The 23,028-nt window shown below is 42.4% G+C and overlaps 1 protein-coding gene across 2 annotated transcripts in view; it reads right to left on the reverse strand.

Annotated features, from left to right (window-relative positions):
- CLTC (clathrin heavy chain) overlaps positions 1–23,028 on the reverse strand; it is a 30,355-nt gene that overhangs the window by 6,286 nt on the left and 1,041 nt on the right. Inside the window, exons 2-28 of one of the 2 annotated variants that reach the window (XM_080356928.1) lie at positions 15,802–16,009; positions 13,418–13,686; positions 12,937–13,098; positions 12,046–12,159; positions 11,506–11,679; positions 10,895–11,092; positions 10,096–10,296; positions 9,364–9,516; positions 8,934–9,056; positions 8,557–8,694; positions 8,266–8,430; positions 7,966–8,146; positions 6,997–7,160; positions 5,201–5,326; positions 4,493–4,635; positions 3,858–4,092; positions 3,403–3,525; positions 3,161–3,306; positions 2,811–2,994; positions 2,275–2,467; positions 1,761–1,918; positions 1,480–1,644; positions 1,273–1,380; positions 978–1,145; positions 696–845; positions 287–418; positions 25–135 (exon numbers count right to left, since the gene is read on the reverse strand). In XM_080356928.1, coding sequence (XP_080213054.1) covers positions 25–135; positions 287–418; positions 696–845; positions 978–1,145; positions 1,273–1,380; positions 1,480–1,644; positions 1,761–1,918; positions 2,275–2,467; positions 2,811–2,994; positions 3,161–3,306; positions 3,403–3,525; positions 3,858–4,092; positions 4,493–4,635; positions 5,201–5,326; positions 6,997–7,160; positions 7,966–8,146; positions 8,266–8,430; positions 8,557–8,694; positions 8,934–9,056; positions 9,364–9,516; positions 10,096–10,296; positions 10,895–11,092; positions 11,506–11,679; positions 12,046–12,159; positions 12,937–13,098; positions 13,418–13,686; positions 15,802–16,009 — 4,392 coding nt within the window. Of the gene's footprint in view, positions 1–24; positions 136–286; positions 455–695; positions 846–977; positions 1,146–1,272; positions 1,381–1,479; positions 1,645–1,760; positions 1,919–2,274; positions 2,468–2,810; positions 2,995–3,160; positions 3,307–3,402; positions 3,526–3,857; positions 4,093–4,492; positions 4,636–5,200; positions 5,327–6,996; positions 7,161–7,965; positions 8,147–8,265; positions 8,431–8,556; positions 8,695–8,933; positions 9,057–9,363; positions 9,517–10,095; positions 10,297–10,894; positions 11,093–11,505; positions 11,680–12,045; positions 12,160–12,936; positions 13,099–13,417; positions 13,687–15,801; positions 16,010–23,028 lie in introns of those variants that run through there. The other variant, XM_080356929.1, reaches the window with a different exon arrangement.

A 23,028-nucleotide genomic window follows, 5' to 3' on the forward strand; every position in this document is an offset into this window, starting at 1 on the left:
TGACCTTTTCAAGGAGGGACGTACCTGGTAGTCTTCTTCAATAATGAAGAGGTTGTTCAGGGACTCGTTCACCGATTTGTTGTTGTGATTTTGAACAGAGCGCAAGTAAGGCTTCACCAGCGGTAGCTGTTTAACCTTCAAGGAATCAAGTAAATAAATTGAAGTAGAGGTCTCCTAGCATCTTCCCTGTGAGGCACTGAGGTAGCCAAGTATTTTAAAGTGTTACTACAGCTAACTGCTTTTCCAATTATAATTTTTTCTTTGATCTAGATAGTAGGAAAATTACCTTTGTGAAGAAGGTGACAGCACGAGTGTGGTCAAGCCGAGGGGACAACACCATCAGCAGATCATTGAGCAAGAGAGGTTTAAATTCCAAATAGAATTGGATTGCCTTGTAATACAGCTCCACATTGGCCACCTGGAGATGAGTGAGGATGCACATTCAGAGCAGAAGCTTGATTGTGGAGGAATCCAAATGAAAGACAGACAGAACCTTAGATATTCCAGCACAATTGAGCCACCCATCCAAGACTCATTCTTGCCTCTAGACATCTCTTTAGTTACTGCAGTTGACTAGCTTTGAAATTACATGGCAACAACAAGAACTTCAAATTTTAAACAGTTCTACTAGTGAAGGAAGAGAACTGAAGTGCACACAGCAAGAAATTTACCTCCTTTCACTAAAAGAGTAATACCTTAGTGATGATATCTTTGAACTGGCCTTCTTTCCAGGCATCTGTTGGGTGACTCATCATTGTGATTATGGCATTATCATATTCTTCATACTTATCATACAGGAACACCAGTTCAGCCCAGAGATGGGCTTGTTCTGCAGCTCTCAGAACCTGAGCAAAAGGCATATTAGAAATTCCAGTTAAGATACGTTAATAATCTGAAGCGATGCTATTGCAAAAGCTACAGTACATACAGTCCTGGTAGGTGGGTTGTAAGTTACATTTAAAGCCTCAGACTTTCACCTTGGGGATGTTGACTCTGGACCAGAACAGCTCCAAGTGCTCCCTCATCTTCTGCGGCTTGAATTTGGAGTAGAGAATTGCTAGCTCTGTAAACATTCCCATGTGTGCTCGCTCCAGTCCAAGTGCTGCTTCCAACATCGTTATCAGCTCTTCAAAGTAGCCACGATCCTAAGAGATACAGACAATTAGAGATGTTTCACATTAGGAACCGACCTGGCGCTAAACTTCCAGGTTTGGACAGAGTTTCCACAAAATAATTTAGACTTTTACTATTCAACAGGAGTCAGTTAATTACCTGGTAATAGTTAATTAGCTCTTCCAATTCATCAGCATGCACTACAATATGGAGACCACACATCTGGGCCAGACGGAACTCTTTTCCATCGACACAAGCGAAGCAGACCTGGAATAGACAATTGCGTTATGTTATTGCTTATAATCCAAACTTGTGAAGAAGCTGCAGCTTTCAAGCCCCTTAAACTAGTTCAGTTGGGAAGTTTACCTCTTTCCATGTGCGAGTGCTGTTTGCCTTCCGAGCACCGTCCACAGCTGCCTGGTATTCACCCAGGTGAACTAAAGTCGAGGCTAAACGGCCAAAGTTGGACACATTGTTATACAACAGCTTAGCTGCTTCATACATCTTTTCATCGTAACAGCGATCACCAACCTACAGGAGAGCAGAACCAGGTTATTCTTGCAGCTTTTCAGTCAAGGGCTTACAGAAAATATGTAGCGCTCTGCTGCTGCTGCGATTCAGCAAAACCAAAACCCCATCTTACTCACTTGCTGGATATGTGCGTTGTTAGGTCCGTTTATGAACTCCTCTAGCTCTGCTAGACGGTTTGTTTTAGCAAGAGCAAAGATTAATTCCGTTTCCACATATGATTCCCGGGCCTTCTTGCGTGCCATCTGGAGATACTTCACCAGTTCTTCCCAGTTTCCTATAAAACAGAGTCCAGAATGATTATTTCCAACCACTGAGAACAAAATATGCTATTATATATTAATAAAGTCACCTTACAATGGGCCTAACTAAATAAATCTTGGTATTTAACTTCATGCAAAGACCTCCTGCATAGGAACTGATCTGACAGAAGTTTCCAGCCAGCTAAAGGTAGTTATAAGACCAATTATCTGCAAATATATTTCCCATTCTCTTTCAGGGCAGTCTTTGAAGGATCAGATTCCTCTGCTTGCATCAAGATACAGGTTTGGCAGAATTGCATTTTGAGCAACAGGCCACAGAAAAGAGCTGAACAACATCAGCAGCAAAGGTTTAAATAAAACTTAATCATACCACTGGCATTGGCAGCTTGAACAACTTCCATGTATGAGGAAGGATCATCTGCTTTAATATATGAATCAATTGCTTCTTTCACCATCCCCTTCTGAAGCTGTGCTTTAGCCAGCTGACTCCACACAGCAGGCTCATTGCAGCGTTCAGCAAATTCATATGCACGATCCAGGTTTCCAATGTGCTCTATTAATACCTAAGAAAAGGATTACCATGATCAGCCACTGTCTGCAAAGGTCAGTTTTACAAGACACTGAGCTGTGTTTTATGTTAGTCCTTCAATGGATCCACAGCTGCTTTTAAAATATGGACTACTCTATACAACCCACATAGTGCGAGTGATTTTAGGCTTATGAAATTTCACTTACTAGAGGGTTCGACAAAAAATGTATGTTCAACTTCATAAGACAAGACACTGAGCAGCTCTGGTCACTTTGCTGATTGGTGTCAAGTACTGAAGTCACAAGTTAACAGCAAAGTCCCTGCGTGAGGACGCACATGTCACAAGGAGTTATTACAGGCTGAGATTTTAAAAATACCTGCACAGCTGATGTGTTGACATCAAACTTCCTGAAGATAGCAAATGCCTCCTCAAAAAGCTCATTGCTGATAGCTATGTTGGCTATGTCTGGAGCATCATAGTTATCCAGGCGATTGATGTATTCCATGACACGGGTGCGATCAGCCTTAATAGCTGTCAGAATGAGAAGGTTCTGCAGATTCCTAAATAGCGAAATAAAATATTGATACGTATCAAGTAACGATCAAAAAATTCACCCTCCCCTCTGGAGAAGGTATTAGTTTATTTGCTGTTCCACAGTACAGCAATTTAACACCTGTACCAGGTATAATTTCAAGTTTCCTGTGATTTAATTTAGACTTCACACACCTGTGCTCACTGAACACGGAGTTATCAAGAACTATTTTCTCCAGCAGTTCGATAAGCTCATTAGGAAGATCTGCAGTCATGAAAGCCTTCACAGTAACAGAGACTTCCTCAGGGTCCTGTGTCTCAGACAGTGCAGTCTGCACAACCTGTAGGAAGAGTCAAGACATTGACAAACCAGTTAAGTCAGGGACTAGCAAGTCAAGTTAGGCCAGCAATGGTTTTTAATGTTTTGTCAGCTGTACCTGGTCAATCAGTGGTCTCCTGTAAGGGTTGCTCTCCAGTAGGACGCTGGCCCACAGCTCAGGGTCTTTACGACGAACTAAGTAGCGGGAAAGACTTTTGAAGAGGGAGTTCTCATTGCACACCTAGTGAAAGGCAGAAGTTTATTTAGAGTGAAGTCGCAGCTATTGAGACTACAGAGCTAATGTTATCGCAACATTAAATAACCCCGACGTGTAGACTAGACATCTCAGGCTTTGACACTTTTATTAGCCTCCCATTCTAGGATGTCCAGGGGACCCTCCCATTTCTCATTAAGCTGCAGATGGAGATTAAACCTGCTCTATTAGAAGTGATCAGTTCCTAGCTTAATACTTTCTAGGAAATAAATACTTCTGTCAGTCGTAAACCTGAATATCTATCCCATGGTACTCAGGCTAAAATTTAACCCACCAGTCTGCTGCCTTGGCATACATACATTAATAAGTTCCAAATCGCACTGTCCACGCTCATAAGCCACGCAGGCCAGGTGAGGGTCTCTCTTCTCACAGTACTTGCCAACAACGCGACTATCATAATAAGGATTCTCACGCAGGAATCTTTCTGGGTTGTTGTTACTATCAATGTAGATTTTGGCCAGTGCATTGTGAGTTGCGGGCTCCTCACACCCCTCATGGATTCTTGCTTCCAGCCAGGGCAGAAGCAGCTTCAGCCTAGAAGGAAGTTGTTTTCATATTAGAGGGGCTGAATGAATAATTAAGTATCCACTTGCACAATTTCTTCACTACAGAAACCAGCTTCAGTGCAGGCAAGAGTCAGTAACCAGAGTTACAGTACTCCTTTTTGACCTGCGTTCTGGTTATTTTAATGGCACAACTTTCTGACACTATGAAGAACTTCATATGCCAACAACTCGTTATTTGGAGGCTGCTCAAGGGAGGTCCCCACATCAGCCAAGAAGTAAAGCAGACTTTTGCTGCTTGGTCAGCCAATGGTAGCTTCTTGTTATACGTCAGTCCCAGCTTGAGCTCTGTACCGAGGACACGCACTGGTGGATGAGCAGTGAACCATTACCAGTCTGGCCATGTTAAGAGATTTGTACAAGTTTAATACCTGTTTCTTTTCTCAACCTCTGCAACAAGCTCATCAGTTGAAAATTGACCTCTCACTACAAGGATAAGGTTCTTTATCACATCTTCAGAGCAATCCACATCAAGCAGTCCCCCGATAACAACAGGCAGACGGCTCGGATTCACCTAAACAGGATCATTTAAAGAAGTCAGTGTGTTGTCATGCAGTAGAGACAAGTCAATACTTATCCCTAGAAGTACATGTGAAGGCTGCTTGCTAAGATTAATCTCATCTTCTTGACTTCCAGCTTCCTGAGGTTCTGGACAAGCTTGAGAAGCAATTCTTCAGTCAGCAGGTGCTCACAACATGGTTCAATGAGTCACTCATGCACTGTCCCCATGGGAAGAGCTCCTGAGCAAGCCAGTTTGTCCTTGCAGGACACAGAAAGGAGAACTTCTCCTCCCTAAAATGCTGGAAGTTTAAATCACCCTAAGAACTCCAAAGTTATTCTACCAAGCTTTTCCTCCTTCAGGAGACACATTAGCATAGGTTACTGCTCAGCTTGACTGAAGAATAAATAAGAGATCTGACATAAGCACTAACTTAGCAGAGGCCACTAATAGGTATTTCAATGTCAGTCTCAAGTACGTGGCTGTTTGCAGAATACTTAACAATACAATGGCTGTAGTTTAATACCAGAAAGACAGATCAGTTTGACTCATTAAAGCCAAGTGACAAGCTGTAACTTACCTTCTGTACATAGATCTCAATATATTTTTGGAGATTATTTCTATACAAGTACAGCACCAAGTCGTGGACAAAGTCAAAGCGATCACATACAATGATGAGTGGCAACTGGTCAGTGAGTTTAGCTTCCTATAAAGAGAAGAGCTTCAGTAACTTGGGGATTTTTTTCTTCACACTTAAGCAGATAGTCACGAAAAAAAATGTTAAAGCACCTGAATTTGGAAAGCCAAAATTGAATAGTCAACCAAATAATGACACCTTATTTTTCAACTAATTGTTTGCAATATGTAGCAAGTAGCAGTACTCACAGCCACTTTGCGGCCTACAGCAAGAAGCTTTCTGAAGTTTAATCCCGCTCCTTTGCAGGGCAGAGTCTACAAAGTTTTACAATGCAGTACAACTATACCAAGCCTAAGCTATAGACAGCATTTTTAGTTGCCACTGGTGTTTGGTGTGCAGGATTAGCACTCTGGGATTTCAAACTGAATTTAACCAAGACAAGATTAAGTTGTGGATCATAATGTAAAACACACACAGAATTGACTTCAACTGCCATGGGTCTTGTGATACCTTCTAACTATGGATTTAGAGAACATTATGAATCAAGCTAGTAGCAGTACTACTTAAATTGCTAATGAGATTAGTTATCTAAAAGCATTCCAACTTTCAACATAAGATCATAATGATTACAAGTACAGAAGCTTAGTCTATGTGGCAGACGGTATTCCGGATGCATACTTCAGATCGCTTATTCTAACATGCACATCCCAGAATATAATCCTACATTTAAATTACACTTAAGGACTTTACACAGGGAGGCCTGTACTGGGAGATTTACCTGGTACATGTCCTGCACATTCCAGACATGGAACAGCACAAAAAACAATAGCTTTCATCAGGAATTGGACAGCTTGATAACTTATCTTAGGTGGCTAGATCAATTTACATACCTTACACCTCGGTGACACCAGGTTACTTTTATAGAATTCTCATTTGTAGAGCTTTGCCACCTTCAGATACGATCAGCAAAATCTAAGACTATGCTACTTAACCAACAAACACAAAGGCAGGAAATGTTCCCAGATAAAGTTTTCCCCTCCCACACTGTTTCTCAGATATTTCTAGCAATGTTACGTTTGTCAATAAGCTCAGCACTAACAACAGACTACAGAGCCTGAACCTGGAGCACATCATCTTTCTCCACTCTCCAGAAGTGTTTCAGCAACGCTCCGAATCCTCACAGTAACAGTCAGCATGTATCTGCAGTGCCTGGCACACCTTAGCAGAGCTAAACTGCAGCTCACCTGGATGAAGTTTCAGTAGGTGGGGATAAATCAACCCTGATCTCTTACAGCATTTATAGAATCACACTACTCATTTGTTGTTTCTGTAGTTACTCAGTTGAAGCTGATTATACTGTAAATAAGCATTAAGTTATGAACTCATTTGCCATTACGGTTGTTCTCAACCTTCAAGTTACTTGTTTTCTACTTTACAGCAGACATCTGTAACAAGTTCTAGATGACCTGGTGCTATTGATACAGTTTAAAAGTACCCAGGTTAACCTCACGAAGAGAAGCAAGGAACTTATCTGACAGGTTCTCCATTTTTCAGATATAGTTCCAGGCTCTATCAGGAGGCACTGCCAACATACCAAGTACCTCTGGTTTAACAGGACGGACAGATCTTTAAGGCTCACCTCTATTTTCACAGACCTCACTCATTTCACCAGTGACACACACTATGTTTTATCAGAACCCCAAACAGGCCAAGACAGTCCAGTGCTACCCAAACATTACCTTGAGGAAGTTTTTAACACGTTCTGGATCATAACAGTTACTTTCCCTGCAGATTCTTTCCACTTCTTTAATTTGTCCTGTCTTGCATGCAGCTTGAATATACTTGAAGTGCACATCTGGATCCTGGCTGAAGTTTACAATAGAGCCCAGGAAATAAAACAAACCTCGAGGGAAACAGTCAGGATGTTATTCTGCTAAAGCACTCGAGTTGGATCAATATTAGCCTTTAATCAAGCCTTCGAAGTTACAATTACATGAAAATTTGTATCTGACTACTGCAGAAGCTTACAAACTGTCCTAGCGAAGTTGAGCCTGTTGTTGTTCCCCATTAATCAGATGGGCCTTCCCCTAGACACATGACTGCAACATCACTTATGTCAAAATTCAGATTTTTTTTGAAAACACATAGGCTGCCTATACAAGAAACTCATGTAAAATAGCATTGTATTCCACTAACCATTCTCTAAATTTCCAGAGTCCAAGATGATGTTGTGTTCTCAGTCTTTAAGGAGGTTTTATTTAAAAGCTCAGCAAGATACTGTACAGCCACACACCTGCAGAGCTTTGACCACTGACATACCACAGTGCTGATGAGACTATACACAGCTAGTCTTGTTGAGAAGTACAAAAAAGCCCAAAACCCAAAGGCTACACAAATTTAAGATAAGCATTTTGGATAAAGGAAAAAGGCCAGAACCTTCTTCAGTTAAATTTTTAGCTTGGCTACAGCTCCACACTTTTCACTAGCATTTCAGAAAACCAAACCATGCAACACTGAATGCTGGTGCTCCCCTCAACAAGGGAACTTTAAGGTTTAGGCCTCAGAGCTGTCTTGAAGCCTGACCTAGGTACCTTTTAGATAAATACAGCTTTCTAAATTTCAGCAGATAGACAGTCCTTCATATTCAATGTGTGATGAGACGATCACTGGCTTCTTTTGCTAGAGGCAAGAACATGAACTTAACTTACCTTCAAAGCTCTTGAAGGACTCAAACAGCTCAATAAGCGACTGTGTTGACAGCTGTTCATGGTATTTTGAAGCTACCTGGACACAGATCTGCAGGTTCTGACGAATGTTAGCAGACAGCATAGCACGCAGACACTCCAGAGAATCTTCGACTGATAAGGAACCAAAATAATTCACTAACCACTGCAAAGACACATAAGCCATTTTAGACCCGAGTAGAACACTCCACACCCTGAAGCCAAATGTTGAAAGCCATTATTAATGGCCTGATTTTTGCCAGATTCAGGATATTTTTTTCATACCTCAGGATTGAGAAGATGAGTGTGAACTACAGCACGCTTGATGTCATACAGGTCCGTGAAGTGTTCAAGTGCTCTCTGCAGCAAACCAGCTTTCTCACACAGCTGAGCTATGTGAGCCCGGTCGTAGTGAGTGAACATTTGGTTTCCCAGGATGGCATCTGCAACCTAGAATGAGTATTGAAAAGCTCCATTTAGTTCATAAATACTATCACTTGCATTTGATATGGACCAAAATGTAGTGGCTGGTCTAGTTACAGACAAGTCTGATCTAATAGAACCCTGAGAGCGGACCTGAGGGGCGTGCATGAGGTTCATCTCGAGTAAACGTGTTTGCAGGGGACCTTCCGAGGGACGATTATTCTTCAGTGCATCCAGCAAGAAGGCTGTACATTGCTGAATTAAATTATACTCCATAAAGACATCCACAATCTGAAAAAAAAATAGGCTTTAGATTATAAACTGGAAGCATATTTAAACAAAGTAACAGTGAGTGCAGCTTCCAATACTAAACTGTCTATCCTGGCACTGCACTAAGTCTTTTTTAGTGTTCTTAAAACTAGGCAAGAAACAATATTGTCCCAGTAAAGTAAATCTGAACTGGTATTTCAAAAATCTTTCTCTGACGGTGAAAGTATAAGTTAACATTTCATAGCAATAGAATTATTTACTTGTGTTATGTCTGCAAGAGGCTCTTCATCTTGAACAAGCATTTGGGCAAACTGCTGTCCTTGATCAGGGCTGATTCTCATCACATTCCTCAGCAAAAAAATCCAGTCAGGAGTATATCCAACCTGAAGAGATAACGAAGAGTAAAAACTCAGCAAGAACACTTATCTTGTCAAATACAGAGCTCAGTAAAAGCTACAGTCAGCATCTTACACAACCCAGCCAGGATTTCCTCATTTGGAAAAGGCTACACAAGGAAGTACGAAAGGATACATGCACAAATTCTAACAGTAATATTCATAACACCATCTTAGGCCAAAGCAGGTACTACACAGGTTCTCAGATTTCCCCATAACTACTTTTAGCTACTTTGGAACATATACCAGTTATTCTTAAATACAAGACCGATATGACAACTTCATTTCCTCTTACCTTCTTAGCATACAAAACAATCTTCTGGACTTGTCCTGTTTCAGCAAAACATTGGATGACTTTGTTTGGAACGTTGGCTCTCAGATAGACACTAAGTGCTAGCGTAGGATCTACAGATTTCACAAGGTCTCCCAGCTCCTCTGAGCACTCCAGCTGTTTTTAAAGATATAAATACAGTCAGTACGCCCTGACAGTGTCATGCTGAAATGCATTACTACCTTCTTCCTCATTTGTCTTCCTTTTGGGCTGCTTTTAAAAAAAAAAAAAATGGAGGCCTAGCTCGATAGCATTAACTCTTTCAGCAGTGATCTAGTGGGCTCTGCTCCTTATGCGCATCTACAGGACCCAGAAATGCATTTGTAGAGCTAAAAAGAATTAGGTGATACATCGTATCACTATGTTTCTTCTTCAGCTAATTACAGCAATGTAACCATAGCTCAAAGTACTTTCAAGTCAGTATCCAAAGAAGCTTGAAATGGTTTGGTAAAGAACGGCAGCAGTTCAGCAGCTTCCTGTACTAAGGTCACTCTGTTGTAATGTTAAGTAGAGTGAAGCTCTTGGAGTACTTGATCAATTCTCTTGAAGTAACATGGGTTATAGTTTCATGCAGAGGAAACACCTATTGCTCAGCTGCCTGATCACATCAGCACATTGAGTTGCCCCGTGAGTTTGCCTGCCAAGCAGTTACGTGTCATCCTCCCCAGGCTCTAAAGGTATCTACCCCAAATTTACCTTATCTTCTTTCAACCATTTTTCCAAGAGCTGTTTGCGTCCCTGCTGAAGCACCGGTCTGCACAGCTCCAGCGACTCGTACTTATTCAGCTGCCCCTGGTCAAGCAGAATGCCGAAATACTGGAGTAAAGGGGAAGTCTGCCCTGGCTGAGCTGGAACACTCTGGAACCGCCGTATGGTGTCTGGAGTACGCAGGATTCCCTGATAGAAATAGAGACACGTTTTAGTTTTTTTCTGCTATTGTGGCTTGGCAAGAGTTTCTCTAGAAAGCTGAAGTTAGAAATGCTTGCTGCAGCAACATTATGTTTTGCCAGCCCAGAATAAGTCAGCAGCAGCAGAGCTGAACATCAGCTCAGTCATTGCCTTTGAGGCATTTTGGCAGAAAACACACAACAGTAGTCTATTAGACTTGTTTCAGTAACAATGCAGATATAAGTTCAGAGGACTGTCCTGCAGAATTAAGACACCTTTGCCACACAAGCAAGTTCCTCTCATCTGAACTTAGCATGATCTCTGCTCTTGGTCTGTCCTTTTTGTCCCGTTTCCAGGCGCAGCCTCACACAGAAGCTGTATTTTCACAGAGACTTCTTTAATCATAAAGCTTTGAGATCATCCAGAAAACAATCAGTACTCTCAGCACACTGAGTACAGGTTCTTCACAGGTACATTAATTATTACTACACGAGGACAGAAGCAGCGACAATTCTGGTCTTGCCACTTAGGCAGTTCAGTGAGCTTTCCTGAAGCAAGAAGTTTAAGCCAGTAGAGCTCAGCACTACTCTGAATATTGATCCATTACCTTTGGAGCATTAGCTGCCACTTTTGCTGCCTCGGAATAGTTCCCTTGTGCAAACAGTGTGTTGAATTTCCGGGCAAAGAGTTCCTCGGCACCTGCCAGGTTGTTGCGAACAGCCATTCGTAAAGCTAGGTCAGGATTCTGCAGCACATTTGTGATATAAGGAATAATATTCTCTTCTTCCACACACACTGAGAGCACCTGAATAAATCATCAAGGAAGTTTAAAGTTAGTTCAAATATAAGAAGCAAGCCAAAGGGTCAGCTAACCCCTAAAAGGAAAGCTATGGCATATACAGAAAGCTTTTTGATAATGTGCCCCAAGAAGAACAGAATATTCTAGTTCTGTCCCCAACAGCAGGGCAGTGTTCAGATCACTGACTGCCACGACAAAGTTACCAAAATGATGCAACCAGAATCTGAGTTGTAGAAGAAACCAGAAGGTAGACAAGCTGCACTCCTGTTCAACTATCCGATCCTACCACATTCCTCATTCTATTATTCTGTCTTGTGAATATCGGAAAACCTTTAGAAATGAATGTGAACAGTGTAGTGTATCACTAAGGGTCAGCGGGATTAGCTAAAAAAGGTGGTTTCCAGGCCAGACTTCCTTACCTGTCCCTTCCTGTTTACTCCAATAATTCCAGCTGTTGCTTCATGCTGCGCAGTAACAAATATGGTCTCTCCACTGATTCTGTTCATGTAGATACAGGTGCCAGTTTCCAGGTCATACAAGTGGATATAGCCATATTTTGTTATGAGAAACACCACATCATGCTTGTCGCTGATCTGCAAAACACAAATAGATTAATTAAATTTGGTACTGGATAAAATGAGTAACTGCTTTTAAGAGTCAGCAGTTAGCTGGGCCACTTCAGGACAACTAGAAGTGCTCGTCTATTTTTACTTAATACTTGAGTACTATCAAAACAGAATTATGTTTTAAGAGCTTCACAGTTAAATATATATGGATATTTCTTCCACAAATAAAGCAAGCTGCTTCAGTCTCTACTTTAACACTACTGTAGCAGGAACAGTTTAGTGCCAAGCCCAGGTCAATATATTGACCACCTGGCTTCCAGTGCCCCTTTGCAGTCACATCCACCAAGAGACGCTACAGACTTGTTCTCGTGTTGTGGTTTGCGGTTGTCGTACCTGCATGGCAACAGGAAAGTCGTTTTGCGCTTCAGGAGGAAAGAAGACATCCACTGCTTTCTTCGGGAACGGCTGATTCCCAGTCGGTGGTGTGCCAACTTCAATGATATGCAGCTGTGCAACAGATAAGATTAGTCTGCTGGTACTTGCGTTTAATTTATGCAACAATAGATTCAACAATGAAGATACAGAAATTCTTTACTGCAAAGATAAACTAAGTCAGTCTTCCTAAATGTTTTCACTGGCTAAAGGTGTGGCATACCATGTTCATGTACCATAGATGAGGGAAATGGTTGAGCATGATCTGTAGTTACCCCAGGTACTTAGACGTTTAAGGCTTCTCCTAGGCCACTTTATATGTACTCTTTCCAGTTGGTTAGCATTCTACAGAGACAGTTCTGAAGATGTTTCTCGGAATCCAGCTTTGGTTTTACTTTTAGCTGCCACAAAGTAACTCACATTAATTCCAGTGTTAATATTAGACCACTAGTTAGCATTGTAACACTAGTGGTTTTTGTTTTTTCATTCAATAGTTTGGAAATAAATTAAGCCTGATACTGAGGATCAGCAAAGACAGACTACAATAGCTTTTCCCTTAAGCTTAGCCTAGGAAGCTGAGTGTCACGTGTTTCAAGGAGCTAATTAGTCTCATCATGACATGTCACCTTACTGCATTACACAAAACAGACTCCTGCTGCATCAAGTAGTCCCTGCTACGAAGCTCTGTATGCATGAGCTTTCACACACATTAGACATAGCATCCAGACTGACACACAGACCTTCGCTTTTTTCCCTAAAGGCAACTTGGTGCATTAAACCCCTTGATCTCCTGGAAGCAGATAACCAAGGTGAGGCACTAAAAGTTACAACAGGTTTAGAACCAAGTCTTACCTTACCCCCAGCTTGCCCTCTTACTGCAAAACAGAAGAGAGTGGATTCTTCAGCATTTCCCTCCATCTTGAACTGTGCGAAGCTCGCTGCGTGTCCCTCGATCGGCTGTGACACTTTTCTATCGACAGAATACAGCTGCATTGCTCCCACAACACGATTTTGCTAGACAAGACAGAACAAGAGTCAGAAACAGCTACTTGGCTAGTAATTTCATTTAAGTTAGTGTTGGTAAATACATTGTCATATCAAGCCAAAGTACCATGCCATGCTTTCTCTTGCAAAAGCACCATTTCACACTTGTACTAGTGTTCATACCATTACTGTAGATTTGCAGTTACTCTTAAGTTTCTTATTTGAAGATCAAGACAAGCATTTACACTCTAAACAATGTTTTCAGGAAAGAAAAAACATATCAGTCCTGCTCCTATAGAAGAAGGAAAGGAGTCAAGCTCTGGGATTTTCATGGCAGGCTCCCGAGTACCTGTGCAGATATGCCAGTCAGCAGCAGCCACTTCTGCTTGGCGTCCGTGCGGTAGTTGATGATCTGGCAGCCAGCAAGACTAGAATGGCGATCAAACATTTTCACAGGCTGGGACTCTCCCTCCATGCTCCAGTGGTAGACGGCATTATCCGTTACAAGGGCAACGGTATTCAGAGAGATCCACTTCCAGAAGGTGACATCATCTGTCATTGTGTGAGCCTTCATTTTGCTCTTCATTTCAATGTTAAATATTTGAAGCGTTTTTCCAGCTAGAGAACACAACATTGTTAGCCAGGTTGCAGTTTTCACTTGTTACTTCAAGCACTATGACATTAAACCCTCATGACTTCAAGAAAATGCTGTCACATACTGTTAGTACCTTCAGTGATCAGCTATTACTTTTAACCAGACCACACTCCTAGGGCTAATTTTACCAATTTGCCACTACTGAGCCATCAAACAGATGTGGAAAACAACTTAGTAGGAGCCAAGAGCTTCAGCTACATGAAAGTTGTACAATACTTCATGTACATCAAAATGATGTTACAACAATGCTGAGTCTCTTGAAAGTTGTGGGGAGAGCTATGCTAGGGTCATTAAAAACTATTTCCACATCTGTTTTAAGTATAAAAACAAGCAAAATATGGAAATGGTCAAGTTGGCAGAGGGCTTTCATAATTCAGGCTCAGTAACCAAAACCCTTGGGCTGCACTAATGAGATACACAGAGCTACTGGCTGCAAAACAGACTAACAGCAACTGCACAAGGAAAGGAATCTAGTGACCAACACAAGCTCTAGAAGATAGGAGGAAAAACTCTCCTAATTACACAGAATGGCCCATACATACATCCTGAACAGCCACCTGCAGTCGTTTATACCAGAGTCTTAACAACCCCGTGGCATATAAGAAATTATTTCTTCCTGGTGAGAAGGAAGGTTCTGACCAACTTCTACTCGTTTTAGGAGACAGCTATTGAAGCACATGCTATCATAGCCCAGGAGGAATATTAAAGATCTCGTGAAACTAGGTGCAAGTCAGAATATCTGTTACAGTTCCTAACTGTAACTCAGCTTGCTGAAGTCACGATGCCATGTGGGCAAGTGCCTTCGCTCACCAAGCACTGTTTTAATCAGAAGCCACTGTTAGTTCAGCTATTGAGGTAAGATGCAGGTTCAGGAGTTTCTCCCACCCTCAGAGCAGACTGTCTATGGCAGCACTACTCAGGCTACAGACCAGCAGTTTGTTTCCATCTCTAGTGCAGTTGGAGCTTTAGAGTCAAGGGACATGACATTCAAGTAGCAGGTGTCCTACATGCTATGTAAGGCATATTAAGGGGCAAAATCTAGACCTAAAGGGGTCAGTCCTGTTTATAAAAAGCATGATATCAAGATTGTGATAGCTTAAGTACACTTCAAGTTCTTGAGTGGATTCATTTTCTGAATCTTAAGGATTCCCTTGTTTGGGAGGGCACAAAAAAACCTCAGAATTTTAGGCTTTCAGTTGCTTAACACCACTGTTCAGCCATGTGCACTGTAGATCTGAGCCATTTGGTTCTGCTTTCTCTTTTCATAAGACAGGACAGGAACTAGTACAGTCAATTGAAATAACTCACCATCTGCACACACAAGAAAGCATTAAAGTTGTGACAAAATAGTAGCACAGTATTAAAGTCAAACTTAAATGACATTGAACACATATAAATCTTTCCATTAGCAATATATGCATTTATACGGTGACACTGAGATTCTTGGGCCTCTTGGGAAAGAGATCAACATTTCTGGAGACTCCAGAGGAATGCTTGCTCTCTGTATCACCAGAGATACCAAGTTAGCTGACCTTGTGCTTTATCCACTCCACAGGTCTTCCTTGCATAGTTTTACTTTTCTTATCACTGACTGATACAATAAATATGCACAAACTGGTGCACCAGCCTCTTCCAGCAAGGCCAGACTGAGGCCTTCAGCAATATTTACCCTCCTCCCCAGCCTTAGTTTTCCTCTCTGTAAAGAGAGGCTTAGTTAATAGACCTCATACACTTAAGAGATCAGGTCTCACTTCCCCCGAGATGATTCAAGACTTCAAGATACTTCTGGAACCTCTAGCCTGAGCTCTCCCTCCAGTTCTCACAGCTCACAAGCTATAAGCATTCTTACTGAAGCAAAAAACTCATCCTAATGATCAGCAAATAGAGGGAAGCCTTAACTGAAACTTACAGCTCAGTTGCCTTCAGAAGAACTGAAAAAAAACCATAAAACTTAAGTTCCCATTAAGCTGTGGAAGTTTAGTGAGGGATCATCCCACATAAATTGCCTGAGAGACTTAAGTCAGTCAAACAGAAAGCTCTCCATCCACTGCAAGCATTTCTTTATCAAGACTTCATACCTTTTAATGCAATGACTTTACTGGCAGGGTTCATGATAGCACTGTCTGCTGAAATCGGTCGTCGAATAGGGTTGCTGGGATCATTCATGTCAATGATCACCACTTGAGCCTGTTCTCCTACTTTCTCTCGTATGCAGATGAATTTGTCAGACTCCATTGTCAGAGTGCTGAACCCGATGTTCGCTGGGTTGATTCCCAGATTTTGGAGCTGGAAGGGGAAAAAAAAAAAGGTTTAGCATTGTTACTATCTTAGTATAGCCACAAACAGCTTTCTGTGAAAGTCACAAGAGAAAACTAGGCTTCACATCTTTGTGACAATATAACCATACTACCCAATAACATCATGTCACACAAGTTCTTGTCCAACTCCATTTCAGCCCAGCAGGCTTTCTAAAGAAGCCCTGCAGCATTCAAGCACTTGGTATCTCATCTGCAAAGTCCATTTACAACCTACGGCTTTGAGAACTCAGCTTTTGAACCCCTCACATGGCTTAAGGCACACTGAACTTGCCTTCTCCAGCAGCTGTGCTGGAGCTGCGGCTTCAGGGCTCACTCTCGCCAGCTTTGCTTCCAGAGCCCTCACTCATTCTATCGAGCTTGGCAGCTATCACTGTTTCAAGCTTAACATCACACGTGAAGCGTCTGAGCTTTATCTTTATCCCTGTAGAGTTAAAAAAAGCTACCTGTCTAGCAATTAGCCTAGTCCTGTCCAGCACCAAGGCTGCACAGCACCCAGGAGGCAGAGCTAACAAATAAGAGATGGACACTATTGCAATCAGAAATGGCTCATTCACAGACAGAAGAACCCGATAAACCACCTCTTTCTCTGCTGAGCCAGTCCGCTTCTGTAAACCTTTGCACGCTTAGCTTTAAACATGGCTTGCAACTAAACACAGTTTAGTTACAATATCACTTAACTGTGTTTGCAACTGGCTAGTATATTAGGTTGTCAGTAGCAAAACAAAGTTTATTCCATTTTTAACAGTGGAAATACAGAATGGTTAGTTGACCACACATACAGATACCCAGTGGATACCCCTTAAAAACTCAAGATCAGTTTTCTACTGCTTGAGGAGTTATCACTCCTACTACTTCAGCCATTTTCATTCTGGGACACTGTTTAAACTTCAAGCCCAAGGGCGCCCAAGAAGGGTGAGACCTTCAAAGCCATTTGAGTACTATTGTACTCGTTTGAAGCAAAACACCAAGCTCTTATCAGCCATGCTCTGTGTGAGCTCCGAGACAACCACACCCCAGCTGCTCCATTCCTGCCTCCTCATGGTTTCTGATAAACAGGGTGTTTTACTACACTTCCCTTTGCTCGGGCTCTCAGCACATGCAGGGAACAAGTAACATCTAAGCTGTGGCACACCAAGTTAGCAGAACCAGCCTCCTAAAAGACACTTCAATGGATGATCTATATCCTCCCTTTCACACCTCTCTTTGGGTAGCGCACTCCAGGTCCACCTGGTATTTCCCACATGGGCTGGGCTGAACGCAACCCCGGCACACCCCTGCACACAGACAAGGTTTGAAGATGTAAGAGTTTCATCTGGTAGAGCTGGAGAGACTTAGGAGGATGTGGCGTTTCTTTTTGCTAGGGCTGCAACCTTAACAAGCGCAAAGTCATTTATCAAGCAACCAGTTTCCTTGTTAATTTGGTAGAGGAGGGTAGTTCCAGAGTGCCAAGTACTCCGCCTGGCAGTAAATCACAGCACTATACTCCAACGTTGTCAACAGAACAAATTGAAGCAGCAAGTCCTAGCAGATGGCAGACCTCTCATGGAGGTCTAGACATAACCACAGAATCAAAGTTGCTTAGATATGGCAAGACTTAATCATCTTAATCATGATATAACTGCCATCTGCTAGGTGTCATGTCTGAGGTATCCAATCCTAGTTATCAGCAGAAGACACAGTCCTTTTTAAACTTAAGTCCACTTCCAAAGGTTAGATATGTCTTTGAAAAGATTTAGATTAGCAGTGGAGCTCTGAAGTCTGGAAAAGCTTTCTGATGGAGGTACGACCATCAGTGAGGTCTTTAAGTACACTCTTTTTGCCAACATTTCATCTTTTAATCTCAACAGACCCAAGTCTGCTTCAAGCACCGAGGCAGGACATTGATTCTGACCATGACAGGCTCTGGCTTTGATCACACAAGTGTCACCAGCCAAGAATGCCACTTGCTTTGCTCAGCTGCCAAGGCCGATGGTAACTTGTGTTGGCTGCACTCAGACCTGATGCACAGAACTCTTCAGAGTATAGATCCGTCCCTGTACTATAGGTTATTTCCTTCCCCCAGGAGGCTAAAGTTCAGGTGAACGAGGCAGGAGTGTCTATAAAGCTGAGCAAAGTAAACAGAGACTAAGATTGCTATTAGAGGACATGACAGCAGGTATTTATTCAGAGGCTTTTATTATGAAAATGTCAATACTATTCTATGTGCACACTCCTAAATTTACACTACAACTAAAGGAGTACAGAGACTCACGGCAGATTTTTCTACCGCTTCTCTTACCATAGGGGAAAAAAACCCAAACATTTAATATTGCACATTTAAGGTCCACTACCTTTCACTAATTCAGGAACAAGTTTAAAGGCTTGGCAAAAAAAGAAGGAATAAGATACTCCTGCATCATACTATGAAAACCACTTCCTTGGCTTTCAAGCAGATACGAAAGCAGAACTTGCTAGCTGTGCTTGGGCAATCCATTTACAGTTCAAGTTATTTTACACCAGCACTTGTTGGTAAGTTCAGTTATACCGGTCTCCTGAAAGCGTGTTGAAAAGAAAGCGTTCTGTGAAATAGCTGCTCCATTAGAGTGGAACTATGAAAGCAGCCGCCAGAGACAGCAGCAACTCTGTTCAGAGACATTGCCTTGAAGGATTCATTTAATTCGAGGTTGGATACTTCAGTCAACTGCAGGCTGTACCGAACCATCAAATTCTATGTCAACATTTACCTGAGAGGTGAATCATTATAACGTGGTAAGTACAAGTCTGATTAGTAAAATTATTTTTGACTGGAAGATAATTCAAGTACATCCCTGGTAACTTACCCAGAAAAGCTGTTGTATTACACGCATGTTTGACATCAAACTGAATGGTGAAACTGCTGACAAGAGTCTCTTTGTTGACCCCTTCCTGGAACACTCGCTTTCGTGTGACATTTTGCTTAGCTGTCAAATAATTTCTCCTTGCCTACGAGGAAGGGCGCAGAACTGCTGAGCGCGCATTTCACCTCGACAGGATATAACCACTGTTCTTGGAGCCACAAGCAGCTGCTCAGTCTCTGTCCAGAGACTCCTTATCTACACGCGGCGAGAAATCACGTAGCTGGGAAATGCCAGGGAACGGAAATATTCCCAGTCCTTGGAGAAGCGCAGAGCTCCTTGAAGTGCAGCAAGTCACATCAGCTCCATTGTAAGGCCTTGCTTTACTGGGCTTTGACCGAACAAGGCAGGCACCAGGCTATATTTCAGCCATTCTTTAACTCTATACGTGAAACTTAAACACAAAACTGACGCCACACAAAGTATTTATATCTGTGCCAATCTGTTAGAGCTACTGCCTGCAGTTCTGTAACACTGGAGTCCCAGGGCCAGTCAACGGCTCCAAGTGCTTCACGTTTACCAGTGCAAGGTAAGAGTTACAGCTTGTGACAGGCTAGGAAGTTATGTTTTCAACAGATAAGAGACCTCTACGATGTTCAAGAGCTCTGTTTCTATAGCCTTCCTATTTTCTGCCTCACCCTCCATAGGCTGAGCTAGCCGTCCAGTCTCAGCAGCCACAGCCACACTGAGTGACTGTTACAGGTCAGTCTAGACCATACTTGCCAAAACTTGAGCTCAGAACCACTAGCTGCCCCTACGTATCTTTGGTTAAATCACCACAGCCCCAGCACGAAGTGCTAATGAGCACAGCCACCAAGACTTGAGTACCTGCTGTGAGGGACGCCAAAAGAAACAGCTTATCAACCGCTTAACTAATTGTTCCTATCCAATTAGTTGACACACACACAGACTCCTCGATTCACTTCAATTCTTCACAGCATCCTTTGTTACAGCTTTTCCCTCTGTATGAATACTCTGAGCTCTCTAGTTTTAGGAATTCAGACCCGCTAAGCAGCAGGGGACAGGCAGCCCACCAAAACATCAGGAGGCACAGCAGTCCTGTGGCCCCTGCCTTAAAACATCAACAAAGGACTTAACTGCTTCAAACTAATGCTGTTATAGCAGAGATTTAGTGGTTTAGGTTATATTAAACTGCCTCGCTAGCAGCACAATGCATGGAAACATTTCGGTTTTTGTCACTGATAGTGAAGTAGCAAATTGTATTCTATGATGCCTTGGCTGTCCAGTTTTATTCCGTTAGCTCTGTGGCACAGCTCGTTATGATTCTGAGGCCACCCAAGCACCACCACACCAGAACAGCAGAGCTGCCATTCAGGTTTCTTCCATCAATGACCAATAGATACCGGAACCCTTTTCCTCATTTAGAAGGGCGGTTCTGTCTCAGCATCAACTGCACAGCATGAGCTGATGGTTTTCTGTACTGTCTAGACAAGTCTACAGAATAACTTCCTTTTAGAAAAATATATTTAGGTGCAGAAGAGTATTTATTAATGCCTTAAGTCACACCAGTACAGAAGTGTGCCTGATGCAAGTTCTATTTTTACATATTTCAGGGTAGTGTGGTGAAACTAAATGGCGATCACAGTTCACCACCTGCTAATTTGTCTGGTTGCTTCTTATTCATCAGAAACCCGTCAGCTCAGAAAAGCTCCGCGCACCTGCAAGCACTCGTTTTACTTTCACCCTCAAGTACACCAAGGCATCAACTTATGGAATCCCTAAAACCTGGATGGGAGCAGCCAGATTTGCAATTATTCAACATACCGAACTCTGACCTCCCACTACTTGCCCAGTAGACTGTTTCCTCATGGCTACTTAAAAAGAAAGTAGCAGCACTATAAAGTTTTATAACACAAGTCTGGTAATTTTAATAGCACAGGAATCAAGTTTCTCCTTGAAAACTCCCAAGGAAAAAGCTTCTCCACAGTGCGATGCTGATGTTCGTTTGTGGCAAGACAGACATCTATAATAGACAACACACAGATAACAGCCGACGTATCTGCAGCTACTGAGATTTCAGAGCAATGCAATGGGACACAAACAAGACCTGAAGCCTGACTGCATGTTTTGTTAAGACTTCACTCAGTAAACACTCAGAAAGCTTGCTTAGTCCTCGTCAGCTAACTGCTTCCCAGACCTTACAGGCCCAGACTAGATCTTCAGGCCAAATTACAGGTACAAAGCCCACTGTACTATGTACCCAAGAGACAAGACAGCTGTAACTCCTCACTCCTATGTTACCAGCCATGATGCTGACACAAAGATAACACCCATGTGCCTTGGACAGCGTAACACAGAGCACAGTGGGGCTGAAACTGGAGAGCGGGACAACCTTTGTCCAGTTACTCGACCATTTTCTCACCTGCAGCAGTAGATTCATAGGGAACTAGTGTCATACTACATGTAGTGCTGACTGCCAGTCTTCTCATTAAAAGCAACTTTCAATAGTAGACTTGCAAGAACTTTCCCATTCATAACCACCACCTGCCTTTTGATGAACACAGCTGCCGTTGAACACTTTGGCCAAGCAGCAACTGCAAACTTGCAAGTGTTGTGCAACACCTGTATGACGAGTTTCCCAGACAATGTAGGTCAGGCACAGTTCAAGAAATTGTATTCTTGAGTCCCTGAGGACATCCTATGAACGGCCTGGAATACGCTAAAACAGTTCTAGACCAATATCAATGTTTCCTCTCTCAAGATTTACTCCAACAGCAAGTCAGAAGTTTCAGCATGAAAACAGCACCTCCAAGATTTCAAGTTCCTCTGAATTTTTTCAATGAAAGGCAATGAGGAAGTTCAGTAGATACAGCAAACTGAAGCGTTACGGGCAAGAGCCACGTGCATGTAGGCTCAGAAGGCTGGACACCCAGTCTTATGAAAGACCAGCTCGTATATGCAGTTGTAAAATATACTGGGTAAGCCAGGGCTCTACATTAAGCAGGAATAGGCGAAAAAAAACATAGAGGAGAAAAAAGAAAAGCACACAGACAGATAAAAGAGACTTCGGTCAGAACAGTCATGTTGCACAGTAGTGCTGGCCTGAAACCTGTCAACACTTCTAGAGTGAAGCTGATGAGTTTCCTTACGTAACAGTACTCGTGTCATTAGAGACCTGTAGTGGGTCACATGCAGTGTTTGTATCTTGAATAATGTATCATAGATGCATTTCCACAATACTCTATTAAGCGCTGGGCTACCCATAGGGATGAGTTTCACCTGCGCACACAGACCCTTCTCAACACCCGGCTCCAGCCTACACCGTTACCAGCAAGAACTCTTGACCGGAGCTTCAGCTCTGAGCAACTCAGGAGATTCTCCAGTCAGTGCCACCCACTAAAGCAGAGTCTAGTGCAACACCTAAGCTACAAGTTCTAGCCTGGTTTTAAACAGATACTGAAGTAAAATTATCCAATGCTCAACAGTTAACAAGCTAGCTAGAAAACAATCATAGCAGCATTTTTTTAAATCTAAAAATAACATTATGGATGGTGGTAATTTACAGGACAAAAATAAGTATTTTGCAATTGTTCCTTTGACAAGGTGTCTAGAAACCAAACTCTTTCCATTTGCGTTAGAAAAGAATCACTGCAAACCATGCAAACCCATCACTATGTTAGTGCCCACCATTCCCAATGAGCACAAACCGCATCCAGACACTGACACCCCGGGGAAGTGGGGTTGTGGGTGGGCTGATAGAAGCCAGGAGACCCTGCCTAGCTATGCCAATATAACTCTTATTATACAAGTTCTCCTCGAAAAACACTCCTCAGCAGTGAAGCCAAACTTAATACAATGGCAGCTACAGCAACTCTAGAGAAGCTGAGCTCGTAGTACTTCACCCCATAGACTCCTCGGATAGGAAGTGCACATTGCACAACTATGTTACTCCTTCCAGACCCCTCCCTGTGCTCCAGCTTCGCCAAGAGACACTGGACTTGCACGTTTATTTACTTGAGAAGGTAACCTTGCATTCCTGCAGCAGAGCGATTTGAGAATTTGTTACTAGTGCCTTTAGAATGCCACCTTAAAATAAAAACCTAAAAGCCATCACTTGGAAATAAACCATCTGGTGATGGTTTAATGACACCCA

This window comes from Nesoenas mayeri (genome assembly GCF_963082525.1).
Source record: "Nesoenas mayeri genome assembly, chromosome: 20".
Taxonomy (NCBI): Eukaryota; Metazoa; Chordata; class Aves; order Columbiformes; family Columbidae; genus Nesoenas; species Nesoenas mayeri.